This window comes from Truncatella angustata (genome assembly GCF_020726525.1).
Source record: "Truncatella angustata strain MPI-SDFR-AT-0073 chromosome Unknown BKA67scaffold_1, whole genome shotgun sequence".
NCBI classification, from domain to species: domain Eukaryota; kingdom Fungi; phylum Ascomycota; class Sordariomycetes; order Amphisphaeriales; family Sporocadaceae; genus Truncatella; species Truncatella angustata.
The window spans coordinates 329,516-352,297 of record NW_025763381.1 but is presented as its reverse complement, the minus strand read 5'-3'; the positions used below and the strand labels follow the sequence as shown (position 1 = coordinate 352,297).

At 46.9% G+C, this 22,782-nt stretch overlaps 6 protein-coding genes across 6 annotated transcripts; 1 reads left to right on the top strand and 5 right to left on the bottom strand.

Moving 5' to 3' along the window:
• Window positions 1-493: 493 nt before the first annotated feature.
• Window positions 494-2,924, bottom strand: BKA67DRAFT_640319 (kinase-like domain-containing protein). The gene is made up of 4 exons (XM_046105756.1): window positions 2,248-2,924; window positions 1,503-2,191; window positions 871-1,349; window positions 494-816 (listed from the first exon to the last, which is right to left on the bottom strand). Exons 1-3 carry the CDS (start codon window positions 2,848-2,850, stop codon window positions 968-970), a joined length of 1,674 nt encoding a protein of 557 aa, XP_045963107.1. The 5' UTR covers window positions 2,851-2,924; the 3' UTR covers window positions 494-816; window positions 871-967.
• Window positions 2,925-4,580: 1,656 nt separating this feature from the next.
• On the bottom strand, window positions 4,581-7,014 carry BKA67DRAFT_3027 (uncharacterized protein). Its single transcript, XM_046096090.1, has 3 exons — window positions 6,543-7,014; window positions 5,445-6,293; window positions 4,581-5,347 (listed from the first exon to the last, which is right to left on the bottom strand). Exons 1-3 carry the CDS (start codon window positions 6,786-6,788, stop codon window positions 4,697-4,699), a joined length of 1,746 nt encoding a protein of 581 aa, XP_045963106.1. The 5' UTR covers window positions 6,789-7,014; the 3' UTR covers window positions 4,581-4,696.
• Window positions 7,015-11,219: 4,205 nt separating this feature from the next.
• On the top strand, window positions 11,220-12,639 carry BKA67DRAFT_3001 (uncharacterized protein). Its single transcript, XM_046096067.1, has 3 exons — window positions 11,220-11,913; window positions 11,994-12,226; window positions 12,297-12,639. The coding sequence occupies exons 1-3, from the start codon at window positions 11,381-11,383 to the stop codon at window positions 12,380-12,382; spliced, it is 852 nt and encodes a 283-aa protein (XP_045963105.1). The 5' UTR covers window positions 11,220-11,380; the 3' UTR covers window positions 12,383-12,639.
• A 19-nt stretch (window positions 12,640-12,658) lies between these two features.
• BKA67DRAFT_529162 (uncharacterized protein) lies at window positions 12,659-14,329 on the bottom strand (the record flags this gene model as incomplete). The annotated part of the gene is made up of 3 exons (XM_046099019.1): window positions 12,659-13,455; window positions 13,579-13,705; window positions 13,823-14,329. 3 exons carry the CDS (start codon window positions 14,327-14,329, stop codon window positions 12,659-12,661), a joined length of 1,431 nt encoding a protein of 476 aa, XP_045963104.1.
• Window positions 14,330-14,781: 452 nt separating this feature from the next.
• BKA67DRAFT_589282 (P-loop containing nucleoside triphosphate hydrolase protein) lies at window positions 14,782-17,584 on the bottom strand (the record flags this gene model as incomplete). The annotated part of the gene is made up of 7 exons (XM_046104441.1): window positions 14,782-15,016; window positions 15,106-15,297; window positions 15,347-15,447; window positions 15,499-15,859; window positions 15,911-16,877; window positions 16,933-17,364; window positions 17,413-17,584. The coding sequence occupies 7 exons, from the start codon at window positions 17,582-17,584 to the stop codon at window positions 14,782-14,784; spliced, it is 2,460 nt and encodes an 819-aa protein (XP_045963103.1).
• A 1,193-nt stretch (window positions 17,585-18,777) lies between these two features.
• Window positions 18,778-21,628, bottom strand: BKA67DRAFT_2842 (amidase signature domain-containing protein). Its single transcript, XM_046095965.1, has 10 exons — window positions 20,916-21,628; window positions 20,438-20,859; window positions 20,294-20,389; window positions 20,142-20,236; window positions 19,891-20,088; window positions 19,719-19,834; window positions 19,411-19,661; window positions 19,275-19,355; window positions 18,986-19,208; window positions 18,778-18,933 (listed from the first exon to the last, which is right to left on the bottom strand). The coding sequence occupies exons 1-9, from the start codon at window positions 21,359-21,361 to the stop codon at window positions 19,111-19,113; spliced, it is 1,803 nt and encodes a 600-aa protein (XP_045963102.1). The 5' UTR covers window positions 21,362-21,628; the 3' UTR covers window positions 18,778-18,933; window positions 18,986-19,110.
• Between the last annotated feature and the right edge of the window lie 1,154 nt (window positions 21,629-22,782).

Genomic DNA, 22,782 nt, shown 5'->3' with positions numbered 1-22,782 from the left:
CAAAATCTCGTAACGTACGAGTATGTGATATGGAATAGGTGCAACGTAACACATTGCAGAAAACATATGTACTATTAAAATGACATAGTTTTTAAATATTGAGAGGACTTTCTACTGCTTCAATAACCTCATTATTAATTACTTCGCCAAGAAGGTATCACTGTATCTACCCAATCTTAGTCGTAGAGTGTGAAATACAAGTGGAGCATTACCATCTGATGGAGCCCGGCCTCTTCGGCCTCTTCAATGGCCATATTTTGGTCATGATTTCCCACTCCTTCCCAAACCGCCGTTCTCCTTGCCTGTACCTGCTTCCGAATCATCGGTGACATGGATAAATAAGCCAGTTTTGCCACTGCCAAATTGTTTCCAGTCTCCGTCACGTCAAGATCGGCTGTAATGTACCACATCATGTCGAACAAGCTGTTGAAGTAAGGTCCCAGCCGCCTATCATGCATATAACAAGTGTACTGCCGCACATATAGCTACCTACTAATACTTAACGAATTCATCAATCGATTTACTCCTCATGACCTTGTCCCATTCTGACAGAAGCATAGTTTTTGCATTGTTATCAGATGTGCTGCGTCGTTAGGCATAATGTAGCGAGCTCAGGTGGTGCGACTGATGTTCTCACATGTTATAAAGAGAGTTGGGATCTTTCTTGGTATAATTGTCACTGTTTGTTCGATGAACCTCGTTGCTTTACACGCCATCGCTTGAAACGCTGTACTGGGAGTCTCGGACGATGCAGTAGGCTCCATCACAGTTCTAACGTTTCCACTATTCCCCAAACAGCCGGGTTGGACCCACAACCTAGAAAATGTCAAGATCAACGATTCCGATGATTGAAGAACAGAGACAGCGTACCTCTGCTTTCGAATCCACATAACATTGTTGACCGAACACGATGTGGACGTACGCGTTCTAGTGGACTACTTCGCATATGTCGGGGTGGTTTATTTGTCTACAATAGCGAAGGTCGTTCGGGACGACGGACATAATCTCTACTCTTTCCCGAAAAGCAGTAGCTTGAATCATTTTCTGCCTTCTTATAGATAGCTTGAAGTGATTTATGGAGGATACTTGCGGTAGCGCGATGCCGGACATCCGTTCGGATCATCTCTTTTTGTGGTAATGTTACACTGTTAGACTCGTCGGTTTGATCCTTGATAACGACGTTGCACCTTTTGTTTGGAAGTGGTACCACAAGGAGTTCGGACCTGACAAGTTCAAGAAGATCTCTTATTGCCGATGGCTGGGAGCATTCCGGATCGCCGGCTAACATATGAACCATCCATTTCTCAACTATGCTGTGAACCTGTGGCGGTTGCCCTTGTTCAAGCATGCTACAGCATCTGACATCAGTAATGACTTCTTCATATTTGGCTTGATAGTGTTCGGGAGCGTTGTGATGTATTACAAAGAAATATCTTCAAAGAGTGCTATACGCTCCTTGGATACAATAAAGAGGAGAAAGAATGATCCAAGAATTTGCTTACTGGAAGTAGCTACCTCCTCCGTAAGGGGGGTCACTATCGACAATTTTCTGGAGCCGTTGGACTTCTTCATAGCCGTATAGAAGCCACACAATTAACTCAAGTATGATGCAGCCCATGGACCAAATATCATAGAGACGTGATCTGGCTTTGCCAGGTAGTGATCTGGCTTCTGGCGACTCGTACCTTGCAGTACCATACAAAGTGCCTGAAGGCGCTCTTCTCATTTCTGTAGGGTCATGATGACGCTTAGCCAGCCCCAAATCCGCGATTTTAAGGATACCCAATCGCGAGTCGTCAGTGTGAGTTTTGAATCTCAAGATGTTGTCAGGTTTTAGATCACCATGTCGGTAGTTTTCTGTTCGCTTGAAGTGGTGTAGCCCACAGAGTGCATTTGTCAATCCCAAAAACTGCTCGATCACCTCCTTAATGAGACCGGGACTGAGATGGGGAGTACTGTTCACTTGCCAAAAGTCGCGTAGGCTTCCACCATCAGCCCAAGGAAAAATGAAGTATCTTTTTTCTCCCCTGGTTATAGCGGCAACGCACTGGATAATATGAGGATGGTTCAAGTCACTCAAATCATCGAGTGTCCTTGCTTCACTCTCCCAGTTCTTGATCAAATCAACTTTTTGGAGCATGGTGCTTGCAATAATCTCTTTCACTGCAAAGTGCGCCAACTTGCCATCGACCTGGAAGCGCATTAGCGTTCGCCTTGAATCGAAAACCGCAGGGTTAGTGGTCTTACTGTCATATTAGGTTCAGCCTGATGTGACGGATGGATCTCAACTTCAGAAACTTGGCTAAAATACCCTCCTATGATTATTTCATTCTTCCATGTAAATGGTAGAATAGATTCCGTGCTTAGGTGGTAAACAAAATCGGTAGGGGAGAATACCGGAGCCAGAAATTGCCATTGGCTGTCACAGAATTTCTTGATATTGAGTTTCGTCCATATTTTGAGCCCGAATGGCCCCTGGTTGGTTTGTCCTATGCGGCTGGTTGGTAAAAGCGCGTCGTTGAAATCGTGTTTGTGGAAGTTTGCCATGGCCTTGAGCAGGCTGGGTCCATCTATCCCAGTATAGATGGTGATGGCGAACACCTTGTTGGCTTGGCAGAGGATAAAATCAATGAGCCTTTCAGCTTCCACTTCGCTATTAGCCAGCTGGGGCATTTCTTTGACGATACTGCGTCGGCTGAGTAGGTTTTGTAAAGTACCCTCTGGTAGAAAGTCCTGCTTCTTGTTGTCGAAATAGCTTTGATGGGTCCTTTCCATCAACAGATCTGCGAAGGATGGTTCTCCATCGCTTGAGTCAAAGTCCTCTTCATCTAGGAAAGGCGTGCTCTGCATGTCTCTTGCTAATTAGGCCTTCAACTCTTTCGTGGTGTAAATACAAGAATGGAACATCCGGTTTTGACTTCACGACGATGCACTGCGGAGTCGATGGTAGACAATCCATACATCATGTTGACTACGACTAGTCTAGTCTAGCGTAACCATTTAGGTTAGGTCTCCGCGCCCCCAGATAAGATCCGACAATCATTGTCCTAAGGTTAGCTCGAGGCGGCTGAGTCCCGGTAAGTCGCCGATAAAATTCGCCCGTCTTCACAAGCCCATTATCCCGACGCCATGTCGTTCGTACGACAGACGGAACAATCCTTGACCAGATTCGCTTTGACACAGAATCGACAAAGAGCGGCGCGATTGCAGAGCTCAGAATGGGCAAAAATTTTGTATTGCTATGCTGGTAGGAATAACGAAACGACTGTCGTCGACTGCGCGCAGACATGTAACACGGGAGATTTGTTCCGTTGTGGGGTAACGATCTTTGTCAATCAGCTGCAGCCTGCAGGTTGATGTGGCTTACTGGAGGAGAGGCATCCATAAGGCTTCCCGGGACCCGTGGGTGCCCGTTGTGGGATGCAACACTTCCAATCATTGAGGCTGTGCCCGGAGCCTTACTCAAGTTAATGCACGTAAGTTGCGCATCCCACGGCTGAAGCATTGCGCGAACGCAGGTACGCTTTTAGTAACGAGATGGTAAAGTATTTTGCGCGCTGTTTTGGTTGTAGCTACAAGTCACGGCTGGAGTCATGCAACCTCAACAAAACATGCTCTAACTCTGAAAAAGATATTGGAAATGATGATAGACACTGAAATGTCCTTATAAGTCCACCAAGCTCTATAATCGGTAATATTCGTATAGAGTACCGTCCGAAAGCGAGACCGAGTGTTCGAAAGCTAAACATATTCTTACGGTTTGCTAAAAGTTTGAATATGAAATGAAATTTACCATGACGAGTGCAGGCCAATCTAGAATTCCCTTCTCCGATCACACAAGATAATCTGGATTACAAATATCATCAAACACCAACATGTACCGCACAGCAGGTTCTGTCGGGTGAAAGGCTTAACAAGCCTAGCGAGGTAGTTATTATGTTGCTGCCCTACTGCACAGCTTCAATTCATGTTAATACTACACTTGAAGGGCCGGAACCGTGTCAGAAAAACTCGAATTGAACAATAGAAGATGTCTAAACAACCCAAATTCATCGCCGCTTGGTATCATAGTAAAGCAAACGCCGCGCAGCGAATGTCGCGCTCACAAAACAGCCGGTTCAAGCCCACATTATCCCGCTAATTGCCAACATTATTTCCTTTAGCGCTCTTTGCGCAGCAGTTAGATAAACATTACGTGCATCTTCTCTGTGACCCCCGTCTAATACCCATTATGTTTCACCGGCGTACCCATTAACCCCAGATCTCCAGTATGTCCATAAGCGTTATGATACGTCGTGTCCCGCTCCGGATATTGTTGCATATATACACCACCGCCGCCAGTACCCCATCGACGAGGGTCGTAGCCCTGATTGTCGTATCGATTGTTCACATCCTGTCCAACTTCGTGGATCTCGATGCTCGTGTATGCGCCAGTATTCTTCCAACCATTCGTTTCACTGCCTGATTTTACGTGCCTAGTAAACAGCAACGGTGACGGATGGGGTATATGAGATCTGCGATCAAGAAATTGTCAGTTACTTGGTCTTTCTATAAGCAGGGAACTTTCTTCGCGGCTCTTTCGGCTCTTTGTGGCCACAGACTCTCTCTCCTCGGAATGCTTCAGGAGGAGGATTCTCGAGTTCTGATTTAATTGAATAATAAGGGAAAATTAGAGGAACCACCTTGTCTTGTACACTTACAGTAATAATACTACGAAGAATACGATGCAGATTGTAGGGAGAAGCCACGGGGTAAACAAGTAGTTGAGGCTGCGTTGCTCGTTCTGGGAGATGAGTTCAATGAGTGTGAGGCCAAGACCCATGAGTCCGAAGAGTGCAGTCCGGAATATGACGAACGGCGTCCAGCCGTGCTTCCTGGTAGCCGCAAACATGATAGTCATCAACATCAGGACTAAGCCGGCGGTAATATATGCATATTGGAAAACCGTATAATAGCGCTCATTGATCTCGGTAAGTGCTTGGTCTTGCAAAAGGTTTGAGTCCGTCGGTCCCATATCCACGAATGGGTCAATGTTGAAGTTGACAAAAAGTGAGTTGATGATGGCGTAGATCAGCTCAACAAGGTCATACTGAAATTGATCCTCCTCCTTGAGGTATTGCGCTGAGCCATTGTCCCATAGACCTTGGGGCAGGCTTTTAACATCGGCCAGAAGAAATGAGATTCGCTCATCGGTCAGGATGTATTTCGTGGGATATATTTCAAAAATACCGGTGATAGTTTTGTTAAGCTCGTTTACAATTACATCGCTAGTAATGTAAGTATCGCCATCAGAGAGTCGATCGATCATTCCCAAGAACTGATCTTCCACATAGTTTTCGAGTTCATTCTGTAAAGGATTAGTATATATTACTTGATTTCGTATAGAACAAACTTGAGAACTTCCTTGGGAAATTCTCTCGCAGTTCCGTAGAGGGTCGCCTTACAACTTTCCACCAAATCATGAATTGGGTCGCTCCCTCCAAGAACAGGAGGAGACAAACGTGGAAAGGGAAGTGTAGTATACTCCAAATTAGCTGGCGCCAACTCGAGAGGTTGTGGTGATTCATCCAGTCGAAGTAGATCATGAAGAAGAAATACATTGTGGCAATGGCGCTAGTCAGGACACCGATAGTAGCGCTAGTCCACCCGGCAGCGTTCTTGACAATCAGGACCACGTTCTTCGCAATACTCGTGATTCCAGCGCCGAGGATGATGACAGTCAAGACCGTCATTCTCTCAGTTAAGTGAGTCTTCTCAAACGTGAGTACTTTGAAAAATTTGGCAAATCCCAGCTGTATGAGTGCTTCGCAAGCTGCGACTATGTACCAGACGATGTAGACTCTGCTGTTCCTGCCTTCCTCGAATCGAAAACTAATGCCGAGGAAGACGACAGCGGCGATGAAATGCACTAACGCAGCGATTGCGATGTGCACTTTGCCTTTCTTATAGTGACGGATGTGCCAAAGAACAGTACAGTACTGTATGACAAGAACAAGTCGTGATACCATGAGAATGTAAGACAATATCCGGAATGGGCTTTGCTGTTGATCGTTGGGGTCGAAATATGTGACAACGATACTGAAACCAACCATGACACCGAGATGGGCTGTACGGATTATGCGTTCGAATAAGCTGTCTGTCACGAAACGGACATCGAACATTCCAACATTAAACCAAGTAAACCACAGGATGCTCAGGTAGCCGACGTAGGCGTATAAGTCGGATTCCTTGCTGACGCCTTTTGATGAGGAGAAAACCTCGAGATTGGCAACAAACCAAAGATCGTAGAATAGCTTCGGGTAACAATTAGCTCAATCCAATTGTCGACAATGAAGTTTGCATAAACCCGGATGAAGATTTTCAGACTGGCCTGGGATAAGTTCGCCAGCCACTTGGCTTTGTGAGGTGTTTCAAATGGCTCATCCACGGTGTTAATATAACACAGATAGGACATGCACAATGAAAGCCAGGAGCTATGTCCCCGAACTATTTTGCATATGGCGCCTCATGACGAAAATCCGTATTCTGCGACCTCGACGTACCTCATAATTGGTTGAATTAGCGTGCTTTATGAACTCCGGGTAACTATCATCATCCTTGTATCGCAAGCCGAGATTTTCGACATCAGGCCCGCCATAGAAAGTCAACTTTGCCGATTGGACTCTGTCTCGAGACTTTTCATCCAGTTCGCTGACTAGTGGGCTAGAAATGAGCCGTAGGTTGCTGTCTCGCTTTGAGATCTGCTGTGTAGGGGCTTCGTCAGCGGGTCCATGGTCGGCTTTCGACATCTTGATATCGCGACGTTGCTTGAACCAAAGCTCCGGGTTTTGTCTACGTAATTCTTGGGTATCGGCTGCGCGAACCTCAATTTGAGCTCAAAAGAAGTCGGTAGGAAAACATCAAAAGAGCTGGTAATGTTTGTTAGTAGTCCGTCGATCAGAGAACTTCTTATTACATTCGTAAAGCTTTGACCTTGGGGGCTATCGTCTAGATATCTTTAAGGAGAGCTGCATGCTCACAATTGCTTGCACGCAAGCAATAGCGCACTAAGAAAGTAGGAAGGATTCAGCCCGCGGACCTTGCATGATGGAGGGCACACTTGCAGCCATCCTGGTCTTAGGTGCAGAACCGCCAAGACACTATTCAACAGATCTTTGCATTTCTCATTGGCGGGAAAGCATGAAAACGTGGTGAGGCTGAGACCAGCAGGGGCTCTCAATGGTCGGTGTTCACGATAGGACTTTCAAGGTTCTACCATAACTGACTGGGGGCTAAGATTATCGTCCGCCGGGTACTATTGCTGACCACCAGCCCACTTGAATTAGTGGTCGATTTGCCGGGATGGAGTTTGGTTGTCTGGCGTGTTAGGTGAATCCTTCGGCCGCTCTAGATGTGTCGACAGCCCACTTGACGCTCGCCCATAGCAGTATCGTCATAGACGTTCATTTATTTAGTGGGACGCATCCAGATGCCCAAGGCCGGAGAAGTTGAATTTAGCGGTAGTGTGCGCCGCATAATAGCCAACATAGGCCTTTGGACTTGTACTCAGCATTACATCGTCCGACTCGCAATACAAAGTGTAGTATCGGACAAACTCAAAATCTTTCTTCAAGTCGTAAGGAATCGCCCAAGCAAACACGTTGACTAGTCGCCAATGTGATCAATTGTTTTTTCCAGCGGCATGCTGACAAGTGGTTCGTTAGTCTAGGCTTGTTACAGGTATGATTGCTAAAAATAAGCACTGTTATCATCGCCGAAGTTTAGTGCAGCCACTACTGTATTCCCCGAACCCCAAAAGTCCTCCACATCCAGCAGCCCGGAAAATGGGCTCCAAATCGATTGAAGCAGTACCATTTGGAGATTGTCCCGCACCTCGCGTGGTAAAAACCGGAGGGGATTCGCAGCAGAGCCTCACATTAGAGATCTGACCTGCAGATTTGGTTGCTAATCTGGGATGCTGCCATTTGTTGCACAGCCTCAAAGCACGTCGGTACTTGCATTGGCACTATAAATGCGAGACAGGTTAACGCACGTCAGGGCAGTAATCCCGCAGCAAGAGAGGATTTGCAACATGCTGTTCTGGAGCCATGGCCTTGTGTGGAAGAATCCTCGAGAATTGATGCCAGATGCAGTGATCTCGCTAATACATACTACCTAGATTTAGAACAGTGTAAGATGCTCCACTCTAAGCGGCGTTAACCTACCGACAACCCTAAGGTTAGTCATGCATTACAATAAAAAATCTCATCTCGCTCGCGTCGCCAAAGCTTTTTAATCAGATTCGCTATGAGTTTGTCAATTACTCACGAACACAAACTTCTGATGCATTATGGCGTCTCGGTCGCAGTGTATTACGCCATCATTAGATTATGTAAACATTTGGGTTTGAGAGGGTTGGCTTTGTCGAGGCGATAAGGCACGGTGTTGGGATTATACAGTATATCCATATGGTTACGGGTTACATTCCGGCCGCCTCACGTGAGCAAGTGGATATCATCGGTGATCCCCACGAGAGGCATGGAATGCGCCAACCATATTGTTCTTCAAAAGCCAAGAGTTAGTTGATCAATTATTGTGCATCGCCAAGGCCTTAGCACTTCTGTAGAAATGGCTGGCGATTTACTGCAGTTCGTTGCATCAGATGAGAGCAACGGATAAACTAAATTCAGAACATTATCAAATAATTTAGTACCTTTTCTTGTGAATGATACAACAATAACTAATGAAATGAACAAATTTCAAATGCCGTTATTTGTGAAATGATGATTGCCTATCTAATGTGCAGTTCCAGGTGCCCATTGATTGACTCCTCCATACCGGTTTCCACCCTCCCCCCCTTTTTTATGTATGCTCGTGATGTTTTGAGTAAGTCGGAGGTTGTTCTCGAGATAGGTTGATAGATAGATACAGGGCATATACTGTCCGTAATAGATAGTTCTGCCTATTTACGTCTATTTCTGCAACTACAATTACATCTAATACTTTTTCCTTTTCGTCTAATCTGATGCTATCTTCACCATCTTTGTCAGCACCTAAGGATTCCGTTCAAACATGTAGCTTCAGCCTCGTTATTAGCCTCTTGGTATGCTGAGTTGCTTTTATCAGGCCCTACCATTATCAATTTTCAGGGCCGTGCAACAGGCCTATACCGGTGACTAGACTTTTATGCAAGTAAAGCAAAATTATTCTTGCCTTCTGAATGGATACATACAAAGGCTATATAGGGAGATAGATGTAGATAGATCGAGAAATATCGTGCATGATATTCACGAAAGTTTTACGATAGCGGCATAATGTTTATCGCGTAGCCCAGAAAGACCCTGGTTGGCTCCGCTAAAAGGTTGCTAATAGAAGAGCTCTTAAGAATAGAGAACACCAGGCTTGCCGTAGCCTTGCCTGCCGAGCCGGCACAATATGACCGTTTCAATATGGCGAAAGCCATAATTTTTTCCGAGCTCAGTTATGAGAAAAGTGGTTTTCTTCTAGAGATATAAGAATACCAGTGATCGTTGTCGTCACGATCATTTTAGCGATTATTTCCCCGCGCAGTCCTATGATGCTACAAGCGCTTACGTATTCGGCCCACGGCAAAGACTATGACAATAGTTGTATTGTGCTACTATGCGCATGGAACGAGCTTTGAAGGACTGGGACGACTTGTTTAGTTCCGCTTTGGTACTAGGCCCCATGTTAGGTCGAGATTGACTCGAAAGATAGGAATAGCCAGACGCCACTATCGTTGTAATGGCTGCTGAAGACTGGGTTAGCAAGGTCGAGCTCAACTCGAAAGACGGAAATGACCATGCACCACCATCGCGGGCCGCCAAAGGATGGGCTAATCTACGGACCCGTAGTAAAGGATCAGTAGTGAGTGTTGCGGGGTTGACTACCTATGTACTTGCAACTACCTAACCTTAGCTGTCGGACACATCCACCGTAACCTAGAAGGTGATCCTTAGAGAGTGGTCTTCAGCGCTTAAAGCGCTAAAGTATCCATCTACGGCTCACTTCCGTAGCTAATGCTTGGCACTCTGAAGAGGTACTTGAAGAAACTTCTATGGGGCGTTGACTGTTAAATCTAGTAATGCCCGTTCCACCGTTCAACAGGATAGGTGTTGTTTTCCAAGGTTCCTACACGCCGACTTTCCTTAGAGCCTTTGGCACCCTTGGGTTTGCTTGGTCGGGAAAATGGGGGGCCCTCTTGTGTAGCGCCGATTGTTATGCAGCCAAGGATCTTGGCTGTGATGCACCGAGGTGCGACTCCAATCTCTTTTTGCCAGTCTGATATGTGCGATTAGAGAGGCGAATCATCTTTGCAGCGGATATGAAGTGCGTGGGATATCTGCATTCACAAGTGCACTATCGACTCAAACTGTGAGAGCACCAGCTTGCTGTTGAATGTAACGTTGCTTCGCCAATTGATGCAATCCATTCCTGTTTGAAAGGGCTTTGTCAGGCAAGAAGGGAGAGTGGGCGATGGATAGACTGCTTGTCTCATTAAATCCAGTCGTTTACAATTATATAAGGACTTCTCGCTGAAAAATTATAAACTGCACTCAACAGAAAATTCCTTTCATCTTCCATACCATTGCAGAAAGGAAGTCATTATTTTCCAAACTTTTAGTCCTTATGGAGACAGCCAACGATTCTCTCAATCAGCCCTGGAAGGAGTGGTATAAGCCTAAGGCGGCATCATCTATCAGCTTGTTTGTTGTGCCATACATGGCGGCTGGGAATGGTATGGATCCTTCTTTCGCTTTTGGCTTCACACTTCGTCTGACTATTTCATACGACTATGTTTAGCTGGAAGCCCTACATATCGTGAGAAAATCACTGAACCTGTCTTCGAAAGAAAGGGTACAGGGAAGGATATGGGAGAGGATACGGAGAAGGATACCGAACAAGTTACAGGGATGGATACGGAAAAAAAAACAGTGTAGGTAAATTCATTAAGGTTCTTCCACGGATTGTGCACCTTTTACAGTAGCATCAAAAGAAGAAGCTAGTGACATGATAAGATGGGTTGGTTTTATGAGTGGCAATGAGTTGTTTGCCTAGTTACACCGATGCCCCGCGTTGCTGCGGACTTTTTATAACACGACTAATACACCACCTTAATTTGTAATGATAATGGGCAACGGTATGCAACCAACACACCTGGAACGTGGGGGAAGCGTCAAACTCGGGTTACACGTGCCTCTTTTTATCTATATGTAAATATATGGACCTAACGCGAGCTTGTACCTCGAGCCATTCCACGAAGGGCTCAACTCATTCGTGAGCAATGTTCTTAACAGTGCATTGTGCCATGATCCACAGACAATCGCATCCGAGTAAGTAGGAGTTCAGGGCTTCGCGATACTCCTTACCATAGCCCGATATGGCTCAGAACAACACCGATATCGATAGTGGGATGAAAGTCATTTTGCCCTACTTGGCCCGAGATCCGTTGTACAAGACGGAAAAGCCTTACGCAACTGACTTCGATGTCTCCGCCATACCAGGCGCAAAGAACACCAACCACGTCATAGAGTTAGTTGAACATACTGTCTACAATGCGCGTGCTCTTGCGAAGCACTTCATCTTGGAGGAGAACGGGTTCGAGTTCTTAAAAAGTCAGACATGCGTTGATGTGGCCAATTGTGACGACGAAGATCTTATTTACACCAAGTTCCGAGTTGAGATAGAGGCAATTCTACACGAACATTTCCCATACTACAAGCATTTTCGCTATCTTGACCATCAAGTCAGAAAGCGCAGTGCATTGTTCCCAGGCAGTCCAGGAGAGCAGGTAAGGTTCGCCCAGCCGGCCTCACTACCCCATACCGACTTCACAACGCGTGGTGGTTTCCTCCGTATGGCCGAAAGGTTTCCCAAGAAAGTGTACTGCGACGAGGATTTTGACCTGATTAAGTAAGTGTGCCAGTGGTTATAACAACGGTCGGCGTAGATTCCGTGACAACTGACACCGATTAAATTTGCTAACGATATAGTATCTGGACTGTCCTTAAAGGTCCTAACAATGACTGGCCGTTGGCGGTCTGCGATTTCAAAAGTATCAATAGCGCTGTCGACTGTATCCCCAACGATATCTTGCACGACACCACCGTCGGTGAAAACGGCCTGTTGTATCATGACGACCGCCATAGATGGTATTACTTAGCCGACCAAGAGACTGACGATCTCATCGTCTTTCGTAATGCAAATTCGCTGGGAAATCGAGCAAGTCAGTCTTTGCCACCTACTACCGCGCTGTTTCTTTTATCGCTTGGGTCCAGAGGTTAACTGTGGTGTAGATGCCTACCATGCGGCGTTCAATACTGGAACGTCCCATGGCCCAGCCCGACAGAGCATTGAAATTCGGTTCGCCTGCTTCCGCTAACATCACGGGCATTGGAACGAGCATCATTTAGACTTGGAAACCTTAAGGTTCGTTCAAAGTCGCAGTTGAAGCCCGGACAGTAACACAAGGGTCGTATGCTTGTACACATCCAGCGGTTTGGTTTTACGCAGTCAGCAGATTAGTTTTATTCAGCCGAAAGCTGAGTATCTGGCTCGCATAGGGTACATGAATTAAATTTTCTATCATCTAGTATATGACTTCGATAGCAAGTCAATGTAACACTTCTATTTACAGCTCTTGCGACATACTATCATGCTATGTCCTAGGTATCTCCCAACGCTTCCATCTCATGATCACCACGACCACAGTAGTAACAATCACTGAAATAGCTGAAGCTCCTCCCCACACCCATATTGGAACTCCTTCCATGACGCCTTGAACATTCATGCCGAGGACAGAAGTTATGTATGTCAACGGGATGAAGAGAAAAGCTAAGACGGTCAGATTTGTGATGTGGCGGGATTCTCGAATGCCCTCGCGTGCATCCATCCATTGCGCTAAGCTGACCAGAGCGTTGCTGGCAGTCTCACACTGAAGCACGAGGCTGCTGCACTGTTCGATGAGATAGGCGTAATCACTCTGGAGCTGATCTCTAAGCTTCTCTATCTCGGCCAGTTTCTCCGTCCTCGGCCACGCGGCCGAGCCCAGCTGTGTGATGTTTGCCAGGTCCTCCTTACAGAACCGTTCCACACGTCGCACAAGCTGGAGGTCAAAACGTAACTGATCAAGTACTAGGCTCTGATGTGCACCCATTGTGGTGCCATTTGTAGACGAGCACTCAGTGATGTCGGATTCGATGAAGCTGAGCAATTGGATTCGGGTACGTGCAGCCGCGTGATACACACAGCTAAGGATATAGAAAGGGTCCTCTGCGAGTAGCTGAGTGGTTACGGAAGAGGCCGCCGATAATATTATATCGGCGGCTGGATGATAGGGGCGATGCTGTTTTGATGAGAGGTCGTCTTGTAGTCCCATGCCGCTGTCGCGACTAATAGGGAGATTATATGGTATGATGGGGACGAATTCGGCGCTCCTGGGATCCTGTACGCATCCTGCCCATGGAAGGTCAACATCTTCGCAAGGTCTTCCGTTATCCAGGAGGAGCAAACCTAGCCAAAGAACCCCCCAGTCAGATCCATCGACTATCTTAAGCTAATAAGGATCTTTGAGCTTACCGTGCCAGCTCTTTCCCTCGCGTTTCACACTAAATGATACCATTTGTTCCACCGTAAGCCACTGTTCATTGTGGACATGTAATGCTCTAAATCTAGTGGCACCGTATTGTCGATGATTAAAGAGGCGCTGTTCATATATATAGCGCTTACTCTCTAGCAGAGTGCGCTGCTCGAACCGACTCGCAAGAGAAGCTGAGAAGGGTCTGGTCTCGCCCGAAATCTGTAACATTGACATAAACCGTACATGGACGATGTTGTCTCGCTTGGAAGGCAGATTCGGTAGTTCGTATCGTCCCATCGATGTACTAGATCCGTAAACATAACGTGGCTCCAGATAGTCGATAAAGAATTCAGGTCTGACTTGGTACTTCTCTCCTAGAATTCTGATGGATTCGGGTGCCAGGAACCCCTCCACTACTGCAATATGAGACTGGTGTGCTGCATGCACTCGCCGAAAATTGGGGCCCTGTGCAGGAACAGAAATAGTTAAACTGAAGGACAGCCGACGCGATCCCGGAGACAAAGCTGCCGAGTTTCCAAGTTCAATATCGGCCCTTTTACCAACGTCGTGTCCTAGCAAATACGCTGTTGGGCTCTGCAACGGAGAGAACCCGATGCCTGATCCCGCCGTTTGCAAATAGTCGATCAAAGTTTGATAAAATGGGCCGGCGCTTGGCCAGCAGCGGAAACAGTCCTTAATGCGCGCTTCATATTCTGAAGCCATTGACTCTGGCTCGCTTTGTATCGTCATACGGGTGTCATCGATCGCCTTGATGTTTGTAGGTGAATTACACCCCAGGGACTCTCAGCGGTGTTGGCGTGGGCGGGCTTTTCATAGAGTTAGGAAGCAATGAGGCTGTGTCTGCACGGCGCTACAGGAGTGAGACAATCGACTGAAAGGCATCCATACACATCAATAAGTCGATAAAGCCACATGGCTCCTGCAGATTTGCTTGGGTAAGCCCTCGTCGGGGCGCTAGCTGTCAGAGTATTTAGGCAAAGCCTTGAAAGTCTGCCTTGGCTGCATCTCACTGTCTCACGGCCTCAATTGTAAGGCTGGCTATCTAGCTAACGGCAGACAAGTTTATTGACTCTAGTCTAGGCCAAAAGGGCTCCTCCGAGACTTTGGGTGTGATGTCATTACACCAGCTCATATAAATGGCATTCTGTTTTCAAACACCACAAATCTTTTGGCACTCTATATTAGCGGGACCAAAACATCACTAGCTCGTCAAAATGGTGCTCATCTCCCGGTGATACGCCCGGTCCAAGAATGTCTCTCCGGATCTGTTCAGCCTCGTTGATTAGCTGGCTTCCATCTTCGACTTTCCCCATATCCTGCAAGACGCAGCCAAGTTTGTATTTCGTCCTGGCTCTTTCGTTACGATACCACGTGGGTCGGGCCTCAAAGACAGCGAGGGCCTGATTGAGCAGCTCCCTGTAATACTACAGTCAGTATCGCTTATGACATGATTTTGAAGAACAAGAAAAGCAGGTTTTGATTCAGTCGTGGTAGCAGACACTTACACCGACTCAGCGTATTCCTTGCGGGCATGATAGTGCCATCCAAGTTTGTGGCACAGGTCCGCAGTCCTGTGGTGTTTGTCACTGAGGGTTTGTTGGTAAACCTTGAGGGCATATAAATGCGTTTTGAACGCCTTGTCCAATTCGCCTCGCGCAATCTGCAAGTTTCCTAGTGGGTACATAATGTACCCGGTTCTTTCAGCGTCAACATTGTAGATTAAGAGGAGGGTCCCCGGATACCTACTTGAATTCCATGTCGGCGGCGGCATGGATGAGTGAATTGAGGACCTCTTGTGCTTCATCTAGCTTACCCTGCCAGATCAAGCAAAAAGCCAGATTGCCGCCCTATACCCCGCATGAGAAGAATGAGAAATTTATAAGACAGGAAATACCCACGTATATCTTTCTGTCACCATCCAAGCCCTCATATGCGTTGTAACATTTGCGGTACCATTGTTCTGCATCCTTGTACTGGCCCATGCCCTGAGTTCCGTTTCCCATGCCCCCAAGGGCAAAGCAGAAACGGATGTTTGGCAGTTGGATCACATTTTTCTTGATAGCTTGGTTTAAGAACTCATATTGGAGTTGAAAATTTTGCAATGCCGCGTCTTGGCGGTTTGTTTCTGTTGCGACCGAGGCTTTTGCTCCGTATATATCTGCCAAAACCACCTCGCAGTTTTCATGTCTCAGGCAGTAGTGCTCGGCTGCATGCAGAAGGGGCTCTAAATGCTCAAAGGTGCCTCGCTCGTAATTGTACCTGTCATGAGTAAGCTACCAACTGTGAAGGATCGAATTATCGAAATTTTACCAAGAAGCATTATATAGAAGCTCAGCAAACTCTATTGTCCCGCTTAATTGAACTGTATCTTCTTGCGAATCCGCATAGAATCTGCAAAGGGATAAAACATGCGGCAGCAGGCGTGCCTGTGACGGCCATAGATCAGGACGGTGCCTGTTATTTCGAGGTGCAACCGGCCACATGTGATGAAGAAAGCTTAGGGCCATTTCAAAGGCTTTCTGTCGATTTTCTGGTTCCATCCGATGCTGACAAGCCGCCTGTACGAGTCTGTGCATGGACAGCGTCTTTGTTGCAGAGTTTTGGTCCATGAGCGAACTATGCAAAATGCCGGCTTTTTGCTGTGTTAGCTTCCTAGTGCTGTCAATGATAGACCAGCCGCTTTCTCCAGCCCGGGAAGCCTTCTCAGCACCACTAGCTAGTAATTCAAGCTCAATATTATCGGGGTTGAGGAAAGAAAACACATTAACGAGCTTTTGAGAATTCTGCGAGAGGCTCTCAAAGTTCATTGACCACACATTCAAAAGTGTATGACGATACGGCTCTTCATTAGGATTGCGGAATATTCTTGTACTTTCCGGGAAACTGACCAAATCGCGATAATCATACGCTGAAAGGAAGTCGGTGAGGAGACATGAATCGTTCACGATCAAATTCGCCGCCTGGTAGATTCCAAGAGGCAGGCACCCCAAGCGATACACAATTTGCCGGGCTGCTTCTCGCTGCTCATGTTGAAGTTTGTCACGGTATGAGGCCCGCTCAGACGGATCAGTCCCCTGCATACGGGTCAATTTAAGAAGTAAATTGATTGCATCTCCTTCTTGCAGGGGCTGGAGAACTTGACCACCAAATTTGGCCACCAATGTTTTGACCCTGCTCGTGATTAAGATTGCACCACTATTGCAACGGGGCCAAAAGTTGTCCAGGAATGAGCTATCTGGATTATCCGCATTGTCGAATATCAACAACCATGGGACATCTATGATGAGCTATCAGATCATGAAGCGGACTGGTCGGTCATACATAGAACTTGCCTGTCTCCTCAAACCATCTCTTAAGCTGCTCACAACAATAAAGTTGATCTGGCTCCCCTAGATCCACAAGACCAAGTTCGACTGCAAAACGAACAAAATCGTTGAGCAGATTCGTCGGCTCATCAGCGTGAGCAAAAAGAACCGCCTGGAAGGAAGATATGTAGTCCATAGCAAATCGTATGGCGACCTGGGTCTTCCCGACGCCGCCAAGCCCGCATAACGCGAAGACCGCTTGCTTCGTCGGTTTTTGGCCCGGTTTATCAGGATTAAGTACACTGTAGATATGATCTAGGATATCCGATCTGCCAATAAAGTTCGGGTTTTCCTTATGAGGAGTAATGCTCTGGCAGGGAAGATTGAATTGGCGATTCATTCTTGGAATCTCAAACTCCTCATGGATTTTCAAGCTTGTCGGGGTTGCGGCACCGGATCCTCCAACAGTCAATGATAGGTAATTTCGCTAATGTTAGGCTTACTTACCGTATGAGATGCTGCCAGACAGCTCAGACCGATTTTCATCGTCATCCATTGCATTTTCTTCTGATGTTTGGGTATACTTGCATGCAGCCAACACTTCATTCAACACGACAAGAATGTGCTGGAAGAGCGGATGACCCCTAGTTGGAAATGACGAGATCTCGACATGATCCATGTCGACTTGAAAGAACTGTTCCTTTTCTATGTTGAGGCGTGCAAGAGGCTCAGCACAGACCTGCTTGCTTGTCAGATACAATTCGTGACTTGAAATTACAGATGGAAAACCAACGATTGATGATTCGGCCGGTCGGAGTCGATGGGTCTTGTATGACGTCTTACGACTCTCGCAATAGCTCCAGATCGGGAAATGTATATCGAGCTGCCTGAATTTATCCAGGGTATCTTTCAAGCTACTCCACTTGTCGGACCCCTTCAGAGCCGTACTAATTTCATGCTTAAGCAACGGAATGCGCATCTCAAGCGCTACACACTTGAGACAGGTAGTCTCGAAGGTAGCTGGGTTGTGATTGTGGATACAACCAAAGAAAAGAACGCCGATGGTATTGTCAAAAATAGAACCGAATTCGGCATTTTGTTTAGCGGATAGCAGCGCCTGGTAGACTAGTTAATCCAGCTTGAAAGAGATTCTTTTAGGGAAACTGTAAGTGACCAACCTGTTTGAGCACCATTCCGCCAAAACTATGGCAGAGGAATACCAGCGGCCTGTTAACCTCTGTCGGGCGCGATCGTTGGTGAATAAGCCCGTACAGTAGTGTAGTCCCTTCTCGAAGTATTTGTAGCCAACAAGCGTCAGCTGCTGGCGGCTTTGCGAAGTCATAGTGGAATAGGATGACTCGAGCAGTTGGAAATTGATGGGTAAAGACGTCTCTGATCCATGATGCCTGATCGCGAGGCTGGTATGAGGGCAGAAGTTGTGGCAAACTCGGGATTGACACAATGCTATGCAGCAGTCAGCAATGGTATCTAGTGGCGCTTATAAAGTGCACGAACTCAACTGTCGGGCTTTGCACGCCGCTGCAAATGATACGAAGGCCACCTTCGAGAACGGTCTGTTCCACAGTCATCATTTTTCATGCAAGTGCCGTCTCTGGCATTGTTGGGCGAACTGACAGACGAAGAGACATAATTAAATAGGTGACGGAAATCGCATAGCTACGAACGGGCTGGCGTTCGCTGAGAGGCCTGCTTAAGCGGTACCTTTCAATATGCCCAGTGTTGCGCTTACGCTGAGTAAAATCAACGAAACAAGGCTCTAGTCTAGAAGAGGGGTAAGGCTCTGGATGATGAAAGATGTGTAACAACACTCGTTGCCTCGCTCATTCATTGGAGATCCGGCCTAGCTTCCCGGGGGGGGCGATGATGTCCTTTCTTTTGCTGTAGCTCGTAGCCTGCAGAATTTTTATCAAAATTGCACTGTTCTCAGACCCTGCACGAGAAATAAATAGCCCGGAATCTTGTTTGTTTGTAACTTGTGATGCTCGGAATATTTTGCGCAGTAGGTCCCTATGGGTCCAGATTAGGATGCACGATTGGCGAAACGCATGAGATTACGGACAAATCTACCTCATATCCTGCCCTCAAGGCCTCAAACTCACGCTATCTGATACCCATCGTTATGAAAAAATTGCTCTCAGGAAGAAGCAAATTTCGACGAGCTCTCTAGAACCAGTCATATTCCGATCAGTGGGCAAAGACATATCGGCCTGTCCCTACGTCGGTCGGAAACTTGGCACTTCTAAGAGCTTGCATTGCAAGGCCAATGAGCATGAGATCGCTTCCTGTTACGTGTCAGTCGACCATGTTGGCATTGCTGCTATGTCAGCCTGCTCGGATGAATTACTGACCGTGTGCGCCGGCAACTGAGCAGGAGAAGGGAAAGCTCTCTCTCCTCCCTGACACACGAGAATCGTACTCGACCTGGCCGACTGGTACATGCATATATTTAGCTGATATCTCAGATCATGTGTCATTTCAACGTACTTGGTATTACAAGCTGTGGCAATCTGAGAAAAGCTGCGAGACCGAGGGCATCGATGCCAACCCTTGGCGCCGGCAAAATGAAAACGTCGCGATAGTCGGGCTTTTCTGGACCGACTGGTAGAACGAGTATGGCAGTGGAGCCAGAAGCCTCATCCGGTCGGAGTATTTCTCTCACGAACCACGCCTGGAGCACTGTGAGTTCCCTATGTGATTTCTCCGCCTCAGGCGTAGTCACTTCAGCGCCGCGATCCCTTGCACATCATTAGCATGGGCCGCACAGACTCTGTAGATCTCTTCTCGTAGCGTACCATCTCCATTGCATGCTGGGTGAGACATAGGCTCTAGTCCCAAACTTTTTGAAGTGGTCATCTCGAAAAACGTCATATTCGTGATAGATGTCGTAATAGAATGGGGTGTATCCAGACTAGATTATGCTGTTAACTACGTCTAACGAAGGGGATTTGTAGGTCGAGAGTGTACCTTGGAGGCAAATTCAGCGAGGGACTTGCCCTCAGCTTCCTCCGGCGGGTTTGCAGCCCACCTGTCCGCAATGCTGAAACTAGTCTTCTTGACGCCAAGGAAGTCTTCTAGAATGTTAACAAAGTTGTCTCTCAACCCCTGCTGCACTTTATCGCTTTGCGGAAAAAAGTCAGTAGGGTAGAGGATGCTGCGTGGAAACTAGCAGATTTTAGCAGACACAGGTTCAGCAAGAACGATGGCCATCTACGTACTGTCTTGAATTCTTTGATGGTAGATGCAAGAGCATGCCTGGAGAAGTATTGCAAACCTTCCAAGCTCCTGCTGAAGTAGCCTACCGTATCAAGGCCTCTATCATGAGTTAGCGCGTGTTTGTTTCGTTGTAGATATAGAATTCACGGTGAACAGGGATATAGCCCAGTTTTTGGTCCCCAAGCATCGGTCGAACACCTGATTCCGTAGACTCCGCATCTTGCAGCCGGCTCCCTCACACTTCCAGTGGCTGACAAAGTCAGTCAAGCATACTAAAAGAACGTACTTGAACGCATACTATCGGTTCCAATGCAGATATCCATCCAGTTGTAGGCAGCCGTCGCGGTGGCCGACCCAGTAGAGCTTGCGCCCGGTTCAAGATGTGCATCTCCGCGAGGGTTGAAAGGACATTGGAAATCAAACCAATCGCACGGCTTCTCCCCGCTAGCGAATGCTGCCATCTTAGTCTTGCCGATAATGACAGCACCTAGATTGATGAGTGTCTTAATGAATGCGGCTGTCTCATTGTCCTCATTATAGGTCGCGAGAAACGACCGGTTGCCCAAGGAGCTCTTAGTGCCGGCAAGCTTAAAATTGTCCTTGATGCCGACGCGAACACCAGCAAGGGGCTTGGCCGCAGATGGCCGGGCGTACATGCGACTTGGGACGGCGACAGACATGCCGGTGCCATTCGGGCCTATAGAATCCAGATTCTTGAATCTGGGCTTATTTAGCAATCACTTTTCAATTCTGAGACTTTAGTTATTGAACCGCACCGGTATGGCGAGCCCGTTGGGAGGACAGTTGTCTGAAAGCAGGAGGACTCGTCTACATAAAGCTTCCAAGCCTGAAAAACCTCATTTCCGCAGACAAAATACGGGCCGCTAGGAACATTTGTATGCGAGTCAGAAGTCGCCAGACTATAAACGGCACCTAGATGCCATTGCTTGCCATTCACAAATACATCGCCTAGCAGACCTGTGAGCAATCTCGTGTGGTTAGATGAGTGATTCCCTGCGATGAGAAGAATGTCGGACAAGAAGCCGTCATTGAAAACGTCATCTTCCTCTTTGAATCGTCGAATACGCTCGAGAACCTCCTCTGATTCGAGACGGGTATCCGATGTAGAGACCAGGACAACAGGTTGAGGACGATCAAGAGGTCTGCTGTGGGCATCACAGACTCGCTGGAAACGATAATCAATGAAGATACCAATATACATAAAGCGGGGCAGCACGAACCAAACCTGTCGCAACTAGAGCGTACTGATGCCGCTCCACTGCCACAATCATAGTCATAGAATGCGAGGACAGATGTGTGAGAAGAGTCATATTCAGAGAATAAAAGAGGAGTTGTCATGAGCTCGGATTTGATGCTGATTGAAATTCGATGCAGTTCACATGATTCATGGAATGTCGGGAGAACCCTACGTGTCGCCTGCTAAGCTTGAATTAGAAGAGCTACCTGTGTGTGACGGCTGCTGACATTGGCCAAAGATGCAGCGGGAATAACGGCGCCCGTCTTGCCGGAGGATGAGCCAAATGCATACACCGTCCCTTGGCATGCCTCTTTACATTACCATAACGAACTGATGATAGCTATGATCGCAGTCCACTTCATCACATTGAAGCGCAGTGATAATTTCAAAGACGATAAGAGTTGTTACATTACTGCTCACCCATAATATGCGTCACATTTTCTCTAATCACTCTAATCACTCTTATCGATCATAAATCATAAATCATGAAGATTACGCTGTAAGATCTCGGTAGGAACGTTAGGTGATATATCAAATTAATGCTTCAGGGAACAATGTTCTACTTGTGAAGAGTACAATTTGAGAAATGCTTCCTGTTCATCAGAATCTCTACAAAACTCTGCGACGACTGTATGAGAAACAAAAAGACTTGCCACTTTGGACTGATGCTATTTGTATCAACCAGAACGACACAGAAGAAGAAGAACCATCAATCATCCCTTATGACACAAATATATCATAACGCTTCTACCGTCATGACGTAGTTAGGTTACAAAAGTATCAGCATTTATCAACTTATCGCAGACTTAGTCGGTTTACAACTCAGCACGGCTTATGTCACCGGGGATATCTCCTTCAATGAGACTATTATGGCTATTGATTCGATTTCTATCTCTGAAGGGCAAGTTATTGCGCTACATTTCCGAAGGAGGTGGTCCCGCAGGGTTGGTACACGAGCTACGGAAAATATTGTTGCCGTCAAGGGTGAGATTATTTCGCGGGCTTTATGAGCTCGTCATCCTAGCGGCATGCATGTTCCCAGCGATACTCCGTAAGACCACCTCGAACTGAATCAAAGCTTCTCACCTCTACCGGCGCCTTGAAAGAGTGTCGATATATTATTTGAGCAGTGCAGATTATGCTGCGGCCTGGCAAGGTTTGACTAGGCAACAGGAGGATTTAGCTCCCAAACTTTTCTGAGATATTCACAGATTCACCATCAAATGTTTATTCTACGATCTTCTAAAGAGGTAGCTGACTTCGAACCCTTCGTGCATGAGACTCGAAAACGAATGTGCAATCGACTGGAGGGTACAATTATTGTACCATTAGAAGAAAGGAATGGATCCTGGAGACCCCAGCAATTGGGTAGTAAAGGGTTAGCA